The 13,876-nt window shown below is 43.8% G+C and overlaps 1 protein-coding gene across 7 annotated transcripts in view; it reads right to left on the reverse strand.

Moving 5' to 3' along the window:
• TBC1D1 (TBC1 domain family member 1) overlaps positions 1-13,876 on the reverse strand; it is a 217,238-nt gene that overhangs the window by 5,891 nt on the left and 197,471 nt on the right. For all 7 annotated transcript variants that reach the window (XM_023638236.2, XM_023638234.2, XM_070264002.1 and 4 more), the window contains one exon: positions 6,733-6,902. In XM_023638236.2, coding sequence (XP_023494004.2) covers positions 6,733-6,902 — 170 coding nt within the window. The remainder of the gene's footprint in view (positions 1-6,732; positions 6,903-13,876) is intronic.

The raw sequence follows: 13,876 nt of genomic DNA on the forward strand, positions 1-13,876 counted from the left end.
CAGTGAAAACTAAGGAAAACTCTCTGCACCGAAAAGGTAAGAATTTTACTTGGGAAAAAAATGATATAAGAAGCACTGAGAAACAAGCCAAAGTAACAGTAGGCATGGGTCTCTGATAAGTCATTTTCCAAAAGCCAAAACCTTATTTTTGAAAAGGCTTATAAAAATTTATTTTTAGTTCTTATTCTAGTACTTATTTCCTTTTTCTCTGAAAATTCTATTAGGTTAGCTACATAAACTATGGGTCAAAGGGAGAAAAAAACAAAGCAAGAGAATCACAGCCCTATTTGCCCAGTCACCCAGTCAAGGTTTAATGATAGTTCAGCTGGGTTTTCAGAGTACCAAGAACAGCTAAGTAATGGAACTGTTTACTAAAAACCCTCCTTTTCACACACGATATACAGAAATGAGCCAAAACCCAAATGTCACCCACACGGATGAGTGAATACGAAACAATGCCTGAGTTGCCTTCCTTCCCATAATAGTAACGGTGATGAAAAAAACCACCCGTGTGAAAAACAACCCCAAGGTGCACGAATGAGTGAGCTGTTCATGCCGGTACTTTCTCTTGGTGAGTGAGTTTGGTGGAATGACGAGGGGGTCAGAAGGCAGATGCTCCTGCTGCCCAGGGCACCTCCCCCACCCCATTATTTCTGTGGGATCACCCCAGAGCTATGCTTCTCAGCACAGGAGTGAAGGCCCAACATGGATTTGGGGGAGCTGCAATTTCAGACACCACGTAAAAAAAAGCCAGCATGATCAGAACACACATTTAGAGAATGAAGTTAGACTTTACAAGAGCAGAAACTGACTCTTCACTGCATTTCCTTAAGAAAGAAACTTGAACATAGTTAAAATCAATGAAAAACTCATTTCCTGTGTTGGCACCCTATGAGCATTCAAAAATAGATGATTCCTATTTTCCCTGAAAGCAGTTTTCCAAAACCATGTTCACTTTCTCATCATTCCCAACAGTCTTATTTTCTCTTCCTTGAGATTAACTTTTCAGCTTCCTGGTTTTCAGTTTAATTCAATGGGCAACACTAATTAGGCACAGAAGTCATTCTATGCTGAAAAACTAATCCACGTATCTCTGGCGTGTGTGTGCAGAGCAGTTTACTGTATTGATCTGCTTCTCCGTTGTCCCTCTGAGTGACTGTGAGGTCAGCAGGGATGCTCACATCTACTTTACCGTCGAGGAAACTGACTCAGAGGCTTTGACTCAGCCCTGGAATCGGGGCTCCAACTGGCAAATCCCTGAATAACTTTGAACAAGTTGCTTGACCTCTCCCAGTCTCGGCTCCCGGCCTCTAACATGAGGGTGAAAACACCTCCCTCCCAGCATGGCTGTGGGGTTTACAAGAGACAACTCCCGGAAGCTCCCAGCACGTGCCCAGCAGGTTGAGTAGGCGCTCACTCAGCTAAGGGATCTGCTTTCACACACTTGTCATGAAACCCTCACATCCAACCTTGTGCTTCAGCAAAACTACAAAGGATGCCACATCATGAAACTTCTGATTAGCTCAAACAGAGTAAAAACCACAAACAGTAAAACCGAGATTGCCATGGCATTAGCATGTAATTATACATATGGTGCAGAATAAATGTTATACACACAGTTACTTTTTTTTTCCCCACAAGGATTTATTTTTGAATGAGCTCCTAAATTGGAAAACCTGGGAACAAAACCTCTGGCCTTTTATAGACACTGAAGCTCTGCCAAGGTTAATGGCTCTCTCGCTGTGCCCAAAGCTGCATACTTTCAGACCTCCACTGATCCCTAGGAAGCACCCTGCCCGTCATAATCATCTCTGCCTCATGGCATCACTATCTCCTGGCTGCCAGAACACTTACAGCTCTTGATTTTGTAGTTATGCCCTAGAATTTATCCCAAAGCACGGCAGTATGTGGCTGGTGGTTAAAGGAGGGCCCGGGTCCTCAAACAATGCTTTTTCAAGTTGCTATCTATTTTTCATAACCATAATTATAAACGGCTTCATGGTATTCTACCAACTTGACATATAACCATGTTAATCCATCCATCAAGTGTTGGCTATCTAGTTCCTTGAAAGTCTTTGTTGTTATAAATGACAACTCTAAATATCCTTGTACATATGGTTTTCCCCATATTTTGGATTATTTCCTAAGGACACATTCCAAGAAATGGGATTACTGAGTCAAAGGGTAGGAATATTTTACTGGCTTGTGACATGTATTGCCAAATTGCTTCCCAAATGGGAATAATCAACTTACAATGCCATTAGCAAAATACGAATGTGCCAGATACAGTATACCCTGGGCACTGCATATTCGTATTAAAAAATTCCATTTTGTTAATCTAGTAGGTAAAGCATTATGTTATAGCTAAATATTTTCCCAGATATTCATTTTACTAGACGAAGATCCTCGTTAGTGAATTGTCTGTTTACTTTCTTGGTTCATTTGCTATTGGAGACTCAAGTGTTTTTCTTTGCAGTCTGTGGACACTCGGTATAACGAAGCCATTATTAACCTTGATGTCTGCAGAACTAGCCACATACTTTCCACCTTCCCAACCCCCAGACCCTGCCCCCCAATCTGTGGGTCTCTGTCACACAACGAATGCTGGACAGTGGAGCAGACGGCCCAGGTAGTGGCAATAAGGGGGCGCAGTGTCTGCAGTGAATTTAAAAATAATAATGAACCCAACCAACAACTGGTCTGCTTTTTATTATCACCACATGCAAGCAATTCTCAACAATGCCAGTGGTAAAATATTCCTCCCCACTGTACCCCAGCCTCTTGACTGCCCTTTTCAAAAAGTGCTCATTTTCAACAAAGCAAACTGCCTGAGCAGCGAGGGCTTCTCCCAAGGTTTCACCACTGCGATGCTGAGGAGCGTCTTCGGAACAAAGGGACCTTGTTAAGATTCTGGTTTTTATCCTACAAGCGCAACTAGAACGGGGAATTGTCTAGTGTGTTTACAATGCAGCTGCCCATAATCGAACTTCTCAATGTTTGCATGAACCCCCTGGGCACCTTGTTAAAATGCAGATTCTGACTCAGCAAGTCTGGGGTGGGGCTTCACATTCTGCGTTTCTAACAAGTTCACGCATGAGACAGTGATGGTGCTGGTCTGGGGCCACACTTTGAAGAGAGTCCAAAGGATGTTAAAAGAAGGCTATTTGCCAGTCTCCTAAAGCCCCCTTTCAACTCTTTCTCTTCTTGACACTGAACTGAGGCTGCACAGGCAGAGGCACTCACTGTGACAGGAATACAAACTGACCTCCTTCTCTTCATTTCTGTTATTGCCAGGGAGTCCCCACTTCTTGGATCAGAGGATTTTTAGGGCTTACGTTCAACTGACAGTTAATTCACACTGAGGAACTACCACAGAGCCTAGAGACCCTTGTCCTTCTGCTCTGGACCCTGTCAACTCAGAATTGGCCCTTCCCAGCTTGTCCACACTCAGCCGGAGCTCCAGAGCCCTGTCCTTAGCTACCTTCTCCCCGAATCTGGAGCAGGCTGTCTCTCACTGCTCAAGCTGAGGCCATCTACAGAGAGGGCATGTAATGAAATGGAGCCATGGCTATCACAGAGGACTACCCAGACTCCGCCCATCCATATACACACAGAAGGCCCAGTTGTGGGCAGTGAATGCATCTGTCACTTCCACCCTGTGGACCTCCCAGATTTGAGCCTGGGGATTCTCTAAGGCAGCAGAGGAACTGCACTGCACCTCAGGCCTCATCTCTGAGTAGGACTTGAGACTAGAGCACCCTCTGGAGGGGAAGGGGCAGTGAGAGTGCAGAAAGGCTAACGGAGCATCCTCAGACGTTAAGTTCCACAGGAAAAACACGAGAGGGGAAAAAGGCAGCGAGCTGCCTGGCATTATTACTGTTTCCCATCTGAGACTTTTGTAGAATGAAAACCTGGGCCCCAAAATGGAGATTTTTGTGTTCCCGACACTGACTCTCCCAACTGCCAACTTCCCCTCAAAAGCTGAACCCGTCAGGCATCTAGAATTTCTTTCTCACCCCCGCGCCTTTGCATGGGCGGTGATCAGGGGTCAGCAAACTACAGCCTGTGGACTGACTCTGTCCTACTGCATATTTTTGTAAATAAATTTTCAGTGCAACAACTTCACTTCTATACATATCGTCTGTGGCTGCTTTCGCGCTGCAAAGGCAGAGCTGAGTGGTTGCAGCAGAGACCTTATGGCCCACAGAGCCTAAAATACTTACTATCTGGCCCTCAGCAACAAACGTGTGCTGAGCCCTGTCTTAGCGCATTCTTTCAGGCCCAGCTGAAAACTCCCTCAATTCTCAAGCGTGAGCAGCACTCCACCAGCCTCGCTCCCACATGCCTTTGCAAGAGCACCACTGTAGCTCTCACCATGCCTGAAATTACTGGATGACGTGCTCATGTTCTGCATAGGATGCACCTTGGTGTCAGAGACATTACATTCTTGGCTCTGCCACTTTACACAGGGTGCTGGGCATGTTACTCTCTCCATGCCAAGTTCTTTCTGTCTATAGAAATGCGTGTTATGAGACATGTCCCAGAGTTGCTAAGGGGTTGATGGAACAAAAGATACCAAGTTCAAAATGGTTGCCTGAAACAATCAGGCACACATACAAAACTGTTCTCTCTCCACACTGTGTCCATTTCTACTCTTCCAAATTTAAAGAGCACCTCATAGTCTCAGTAAGTATCCGTTTACAGAAAAGGGGAGGAAAACGGGATTTTTTTTCTGGGGGTCAATATGGGGGGTAAACGAAATGTCAGCCGAGACTGCCTGCTTTAGAGCCAGGTGCAAAGGCACTCGCTGGGCACAGACACTGGGGTACATGGTAACCAAGGCCCTCTGCACTCGCCCCAGCAGCCAGAACACATACGTGTGAGCAGTGAAAGCTCTAAGAGAATAAATGCATGCAAATGCCAGAAGTTAAAGAATCAAAAGGGTGGAGAATTCTGTACTAATGTACAGGTAAAATATAGAAAGCTCTAATTAGACGACACCCAGAGGCACCTGGCAGGGTGGAGTTAGCTGCTCAGTCACTTCGAGGCAAGAGGACCAGAGTTTGAAACCCTCCCTTCCCCCACTCCTCCGCAGGATGACTGTGGGCAGTTAGTTAACCACTTTGAGCCCTAGGTTCCTCATGGGTTAAAACCACCTCTCCTCTCCGGAATGCGGTCACGACTAAATGAGATCATGTGTATATACAGATTCACACAACCTGGCAAAAAGTAGGGCCTCAACAAGCCAAAGCTGTTCACACTGAGAGGGACGTGCCAGGGAAGTCAAACACAGAGAGATGTGGAGCCTACCAATTAACTCAAGATGAGAGGGCAGAGCGGGAAAGAACTGTGCTTTCCCACAGGCATATGGAGACGTGCGGATGTCCAAGGTAACAGTCGGCATGAAACCCGCGTCTTTTTCCAGGCCAGACTTGTTCCTTTTTCTGTGCTCAACACCTAAGGAGGGGTAGCAAAGGAAATCACAAATGCCACATCTGGGTGCAAACCACGGGAATCACTGGATTCCTCTTGGACGATCAGAAATTCTCAAAATAAGGATTTTTTTTTTACAAATAGCTTTATTTCACGATCTGCTTTTACTTAATTGCTCTGTTTTCATTATATATGGAGCAGGTGAGGCAAGTTCTAGGCTTATGAGAGGGCTGACTGATGACTCTGCAGTGCCCCAATGCAGAAATCTCTTCCAAGAGCATTCTTAGCCATCCAGCCTCTAGCCACTTCCAACAGTGACCTCATCTCCTCTGCTAAGCAGTTAAGTCCTTCACAGTCAGCAATCATTACTGGAAGATTCTTCCTTATAGAGTCAACATCTGCTCCCACCTCTAACCTAGACCATTTAACAACTGGTTTAGTCGTAATTCCCAGGTCAGTTCACCCCTCACCTCTAACATTTCAGACAGTAACGGTTCTACTGTACACAGAGACCAGAGCTGCTGAAACCACAGACACAGAAGTGAATTCTATTTAAAACAAACACACACACAAAAACACAGGGCCAGCCTGGAGGCATAGTGGTTAAGTTCCCACACTCTGCTTCGGCGGCCAGGGGTTCACAGGTTTGGATCCTGGGCACAGACCTAGCACCACTCAACAGGCCATGCTGTGGCAGCATCCCACAATCAAAAGAGAGGAAGTGTGGCACAGATGTTAGCTCAGCAACAATCTTTCTCAGGCAAAAAGAAGAGGTTTGGCAATGGATGTTAGCTCAGGGTCAATCTTCCTCACCAAAAAGAAAAAAAAAACCCACCTCTCCTGTGCAGAATGCAGACACTTATCATGGAACAAACTTAAAGAATATATACTCTCTATCACAACTTTGCTATCAAAGAGTTATTTTCAGAAAACTCCAATTAATACCATCCAGCAGAAAAATTAAATCACTCATTTTACAAAAAATGTATGTATTTCAGAACAAATGCCTGGGGTGAAACCTCTTAATTGTAAGAAACTACTGAGAATTTGTGGTTATCACACCTAAACACTGCCACTATGTTCCCATGTGGCTTTTCACCATTACACTGACAGCACACACTCCGACATGCATTTAATCACTGAGCACATATTTGCCATGTTCCTCCTACATGCCAGGCATTACACAAGCTGCTCAGAATACAAAGGAGCAGGAAACAGGGCCTGCTCAAAAAAAAAAAAATTAAGCTTCTACATATTCAGGATTGCTTAAGCCTTTGGAAGGTTCGCGCTGAGTGATACCTGATTGATGGTCTTTTCCATTTGCACCAAGCCCAGGTTGGGTAGTGTGTTTTTTATAAAGTCAACTATGGTTTCCAGGTTTTCATGCTGCAGAATCAAGGGCTTATGGCTTCCCAACAAACTTAATGCCACTTTAAACATGACCTCGGATCCCTGAAGAAAGATCATATCTGGGAAAACAGAGAAATGCAAAAAGTTAAACCAGACCAGTTTCTGATGAAATACCACTCCCATTTCCTTTTCCACACATCACAGAGCAGGACGGTGGGAAATGTAACCGGAAATTGCAAACTTTATTTCCTTTTTAAGATCCTAATGTTTCAGATAGCGTTGTCAACACAATATTGCAATATTTGAATACTGCAAATAATAAAAAAAATAGGTAAACATATTACTAAGATTTTATCACAGGTTCAGATGAATCTTTTTTTTTGCTCCAAAAATATGTTAAATTCAAGCATGCTTCCAAAGTTAAATTGAGAAAAAGAAAACTTATTAATCTATTTTTCCAGGAATGCTCTGGATTTTAAAGGAGCTACTAAAACATATGTTTTTATGGCCCAAACTGAAAGAGTTTATAGATATATCATCAGAAATTAAGATAGAGTAAGTGAAAAATCCCCTTGCTTTCTCTGTTGAAGGGGAAATAAAAGATGTCTAAAAACTGTAAAAAGTCTGCACAATTGCAAAGTACATTATTAAATACTGTGAAGTAGACTGAATTTTAGCATAAAAATGGAGTAAAAAACATATTTTCCTCTGAGGAATTTAAGAACTTTGTCAAAGTTATTTTCTAGTCCTTGCCATATTTTTTTCTTAGAACAGTTGGCAAATGTTAGCAAATCCTATACTGAGTGGACACAGTGAGAGGGAGGTCAAGTGGCCGAGCCAGCCCAGGCCTGGCTGCCCCTTCCTCACAGAGTCCGAGCCAATGTCCTGGGGCTAAAGCACAGCCCTCGTAACCAATTGTTGGGTGACTAGATTCAGACATGTTACCTAACAACTGGAAAAATAATATAAGAAAAAACATAGTTTTAAAGATGATTAGAGGCAACTGTCAATATTTCTTTTCTCTCTTTTTTTTTTTTGGTTGTAGGATAATGGAAGAGACAAAGAAGTAAATTTCAGTAAGTCCAGGAAGACAAAAGCAGATGAGAGAAGAATCCCCAGCATGTGCCTCTCCAGGTGGTTTAGTGGGATGACATGTAAAAGCCATTAAGAAACAGGAAGGCAAAGGTTGAATGCTGCCGTGCAAATAGGAAAGGTGGCCAAGTCCGAGCCGTCTATGGACAGCGCACAGGAGAGATCCAGGCACCGGCTGGCTGGGTTAGCCCTGGAGATGCTCTCTGTAACCGTCACATAGGCCTTAAGCACGTGAGCGGACCTGGTGGGGTCTGGGGGCAGCCTTAAGCAATGATGCCACTGAGGCTAGCCTGTCTCTCTCGTAGAGCTAAGGGCCACAGCTCCCACCAACACCACGGCTGCTTGCGGTCCAGGGCAGCCCCAGGAAACAGGAGAGGACCAAGGCTGCCTCCTTGTTAGGTCTGGCCATGGAGGCTGGAAAGATAAATTAGAGAACTGACTGTATCTTTAAAATTTGAGCCTCTTAGGGGAAGTATGACCTGTATCAAGGCATCACGGCGGGTGAATATTCCTGTGCAGTGTCTGCTTCATAAAATACATAGTCTACCCACTTAATTCACCACTACAGCAAATAAGATCTAAAATAGCACTATCATCAAGATGTAAACAGAAATGACATTTCCAAAAACAAAGCAAAGCAAATTTGAAGTTTCTGCGGTTTAGATAGTAAGACTTCCTTTCAATATAGGAACACTTATAGCTGAACAAAAATTGATGGCCTTATCAGAATAAACATCAAGACATTCTGTGCAGGCGTCCCGGGGAAGGCACTGCACTACCAGACCAATGACCGGCCACAGCTTGGCATCTTTAGTCTCTGAGGACAAGTATCTTCAAACTAGATACAGTACCGCATGCAAGCCAATTAAGATAAATCATTATTGGGGAACTTCTATGAGCGTAATCGAGTATGCAGTCCACATCAGCAGTCTCTTAAGGTTAACAACAGGCCTTCCAAGTTTTATTCCTTTAGGATCTTGGTTTTTCTAACAAATCTCTCCTTAGTAGAGTGCTTCCTAAGAGTCTAAACTCAGACTTTTTGGACAGTATGAAGAAAAGAAAAAGAAGGCTGGAGGGCTTTTGTTGTTTTTTTTAAACTCTATTGGTATGTTAAAAAAATAAAACTCTGGATATGTTTATTTCATTAGATCAACTGTAGTATTTAATGTAATAATAAAGAAATGTTCTTTCCTAATGCTGTTCTCAACACCTTAAGAATACTCCTAACCGCTGAGAAGTTTCTCCGCTTCATTCACTGAGCATCAGACACACGGCAGGCATTGTCCTGGACACTGGGGATTAAGCCACGAACAAAGCACAAAGAACAAACTGCAGAGACACGGACAACTCTTGGTTTCGTAGAGTTATGCCCCGGGTGTTAGGAGAACAAAAGGGAAGAAAAAAGTCCAAGGAAAGGTGGCTGCCAAACCGCGCTGGAAGAACCAAGAGAAACTTGCTAGGTAAGAAGTCAGGGAATAACACCGTGAGCAGAAGGGAGAGAAGGTGTAAATGCAGAGAGGTGTGAAAGAACCACACCATGTGTGCCGGAGCCAGAAAAGAGTGTGGTAAGAGCTCTGGCTGGGGGGCGGAGCAGGGGCCAGACCTCAACGGCTTTTTGCCCAGGCCGTGCGTTCTAACAACCCAGCGTACTAGGGGTCACTGAAGGCTTTCTGTTCTTTTTTTCTGAGTCGGTGAGTGCACCAATAAGGAGATGATATAAATGAGATCCAGGTTATGGGTCTGATCCTTGCAAGAGTTAGCTAGCTTCTAAGAGCCTCTGGCAAGAGCACGCTGATTCCCACCAGCAGACTCACAAGGGCACGCTGCCAGCTGTGAGATGTTCGATTCACCAGCACTCCTGGAGGCCCGCTCCAGGCACGCATCTTTCTGAAGACGAGTGGGCTGGTTGTCTGCACTAGTGAGGCTGGGAAAGCTCAGCCCTAGAAGCTTCTGTTATGCTGGGGAAGCCTCAAGTAAGGAGTTCACTGGGGTGCACAGTGAAGGAATGTGACTGACAGGTGGAAGGAAGGATCACTGAAAGTTCTGCTTGGAGGAAGGGGCTCCTAAATCTGACTACACTTGGGGGGCAACATCTATATCCTTTAAACAGTGAGTGCATTTTTCTCCCTCTGGAAATCTAAAACATTAAGTAATTTTTAAGTAACAGTAAAGAAAAATGTTACCTATAAACCCACTGCCCCAACCCAATTATTTTCACTTTTCCCATTTTCCAATCCTTATACATTCACATTATAGAACATTTTTTAGAAAAAACAATCTCCGTGGAAAAGTGAATTAATGTCCCACACTTGAAAAATCACTGCACAAGAAAGGGAACAGCTGGCGCAGGAGCCCAGCTCACAACACTGTGGCCCAGTTCCTTTCTTCTCTCCTGTTTCTAGCCACCTAGAAACAGGAAGAGGATTTTCTTTTTTAAAGATTGGTAACAGAAGTTAGCTCAGGTACCAATCATCTTTTTTTTTTTCCTTCTTCTCCCCAAAGCCCCCCACTACATAGTTGTACACTCTAGTTGCAGGTCCTTCGGGCTGTGCTATGTGGGATGCTGCCTCAGTGCTGCCTGATGAGCAGTGTCATGTCCACGGGAGCTGAGCATGCGAACTTAACCACTGGGCCATGGGGCTGGCCGCAGGCAAAGTTTTATCAGGCAGGAAATAGACAGAACCTTAAATTCAGCTGATCTCACCACTCTGCCGATTATTTGCTGAGAACAATACAAGTAACTACTTTCCTCTGAAGACACTGCAGCAGCCCTGTTACTGTGTTAACGTGTATGGGAACTCTATTTGGAACTCCCTGGGATATAAAAGTGCAATTTTCCTATGGGGGAAATGACAGACGCCAAGCACAGGGCCAGTAAGCAAACTTGCACGGCATCTCTTTTCTGGGTGGCTTTGTCTTTGTCAAGGTCAATCCCTCTCTCTAACCTTCTCCTGGGAGGCTGTAGTCGTCCAGGTGTGACACCCCCACATTCCTACCAGGAACGGGTAGAAGGAAAATGAAAGATGACAGCCTTGCAGCAGAGCAATAGCACCAGCAGACTTTGCAAAAACTCACTTCGTCACCACTGGATTACGTTACCCAAAGAGCCATTTGTCCTGGCCGTATCAACGATCTTGTTTTCCCAGTCTGTTTTAGTCCTAACGCCTCTCTGATCCTTCCCTACATTACAAGGGGCTTCTGTGCTTTTTGCCAAACCTTTAGTTTTTACATTCCACCTCCTCTCTCATCTACTGGGCGGCACATCTTATAGAAAACATCAGGAGCCTGATACCGCAGCCTCCTCCTCCATCAGGAGCAGACCAGGCCCTATTTTTCAGATTTTTTCCAAAGGTAGACATGATTGCAAGGTGAATAAGGCAAGAATCTCTCCTGGGACCCTCTACACCCAAATGGGAAAAATATAGGAGGCGGCTATTTCACATTATGTGACAGCCAGAGAGAAGGACTGACATTCAGGGAAATGTGATTACCAGGTGATGGTTAAGGCACATCCATCATCGGCAGCGGTCCCTCCAAGTATATTATACATAATTCAAGGTAATCTATTAATATATGAGCTACACTGACTGCAAGCTGAGAATCCTTTACCTATATATAAAACTGTGACTGGTTAACAAAGGTCCATTTGTTTTTAGGCTTATCCAGGCCTAAAGGCTTATAATAAAATGGGCTTCAGGCCAAAAAAGACTGCAGTGTATGAACAGAAGGCTTTGGGATTTAAAACGAAGCTATTCACCATCAAGGAACTAAACAAACACGGTTCAAGTCACTGATGCTAAATACAGAAATGGTTTTTAAAACATCTAACTTTTCTATGAAACCTACTAATAAAATGGTTTTTCAGTACTGGTAGATGGTATGGATTGTGCGAAAAAACAGCAGTTTTTGCAAAGTGACGTCACAACATAGTGCTGCCTTGAGTTCCCTCTTCCTGCCTCTAATCTGAGGAGCCCCAAGCCCTTAGCCAGCTGGACATGCCCTCACTTCGGACAGCAGGGGTGTGTGGGATCCAAGAATTATACAGACACTGGCATCTTTATGCGTAATGCATAAGAAATTCAAAGACCCACCACTGACTACATAATATAGAGAAAAATACCCTTTTACTGGTTTCAGCTTTTATTTATAAAGACATTAGGATGAGCTTCATAGAGTTCCAAATATTCTGCAACAGAAGGGCTGTCATTTCCAAAGCAGGGTTTGTTGTTAGTGCCTCTTACCCACTTGTGCAGCCTAAGGACAGATTTTTTCCTAGAGCTTTATGGCCCTAGAGCCCAGAACACTCTGCAGGCAGCCAGTGGTGCCTATGGCTTGGGGGAGTGATAACTCAGCCTTGACCCTCGTGTCCCCTCCTGCCCAGCCCCCTTTGTAGAAATTTCTTCACAAACAGTGTAATTCGATGCATGAGCTGTTTTACAATTGACAACACTCCCTCCTTCCCCTCTCAATCTTCACTCCTCTCCACTGCTCTGTTTGAAAAACACAGTAAAGAACCAGGAGGAAAGTAAGGTGGACTAATCATGTTCTTCTAATTTCCAGAGTAAGAAAAGTAAAAAAAAACAGAAATTTTTGGCATGACAGACTGAAGCTGGGGCCGGCCCAGTGGCGCAGCGGTTAAGTGCGCACGTTCCGCTTCAGCTGCCCGGGGTTCACCAGTTCGGATCCTGGCTGTGGACATGACACCGATTGGCAAGCCATGCTGTGGTAGGCGTCCCACATATAAAGTAGAGGAAGGTGGGCACGGATGTTAGCTCAGGGCCAGTCTTCCTGAGCAAAAAGAGGAGGATTGGCAGCAGTTAGCTCAAGGCTAATCTTCCAAAAAAAAAAAAAAAAAAAGACTGAAGCCTACAGCTAGAGATCTTACAGTTTTTGCGACTCTTTTGTTGGCAAACTAAGCAGACAATTTTGAGGCTTTATCTTTTTTTTGAACTAGGGTATTAAAATCTTCATGGAATCTAACGACTTGTTTGACCAGGAGAGAGTTTTTAGTACCTATTTTTTTCAATGATTTTTTTCTTAGGGACAGAAAGTAAAAATCCATTTGGGGAGCTAGTTATACAATAGGGAAGGTGGTGAATATTTTAAGAACATGGATGCTTCTAGTTAAGGCCAAATGGGAAAGTCTTTAAAAGTGCTTGTGGATAGAAGTGAGTAATGCTAAAAATCTAGCACTTTGGGGAGAAGAGTAGGAGAGAAGACAACTCAATGCCCATTTATATTAAAAAGCAAATTTTACGATGTCTAGAATTTGGATATACAAGCTGTCTTCCCAGAGTATGTCTAAAGAGGATTCTCTCAATGTTTTTGAACATTCCCTTTAAGATGCTCTCTCATTCTAAAAACAAATCTAAAAAAGTGTAAGACTGCAGGTTTTTAAGCTATCAAGTGACTGAACATAAATGACACTTTAAAAACCCCTTGCTGTGATAACTATCAATTCTTTAATAACGTCCTCCTCCACAGTAAAAAATGAAAAGAACCTGAATCGTCAAAACTAGTCCTCCACTCTGAAGTAGGGAAAACACACTCTACAAGAATTCACTGTGCTCAGAGTTCACTCAGCTCCTGGTATCCAAAAGGATACAGCTATCTCTGCCAACAACGCAAGGTGGCTCTTTAAAAACTTTTTTTTTTAATTTATTTTTCTATTGAAGTATAGTTTTGAGACTCTGCACGTGAACATCTGTTTAACTTTGACAGAGACAATCTTCTTAAAAAGTAAATAAAGAAAACAGGAGACAGTTTGAAAGGTGAACAACCTGTGGTTACGGTGGGGCACAGAAGTGGAAGTGGCTGTGACATCTGGGAAGACGAGGCAGGGGGCATGTGAGGATGGAACAGTGAGTCATCCACACACAGGTGTCTTCAAGAGCGTGATGGCAGAGAAAATGAAGAGCCAAGGATAGGGAAAGAGGAGATGCGAAGGGAATCTAGAAAGAACACTAGCCCAGAAGTCATCGGTTGAAGAGTTTTAAGGAGC

This window comes from Equus caballus, chromosome 3 (genome assembly GCF_041296265.1).
Source record: "Equus caballus isolate H_3958 breed thoroughbred chromosome 3, TB-T2T, whole genome shotgun sequence".
Lineage (NCBI taxonomy): Eukaryota > Metazoa > Chordata > Mammalia > Perissodactyla > Equidae > Equus > Equus caballus.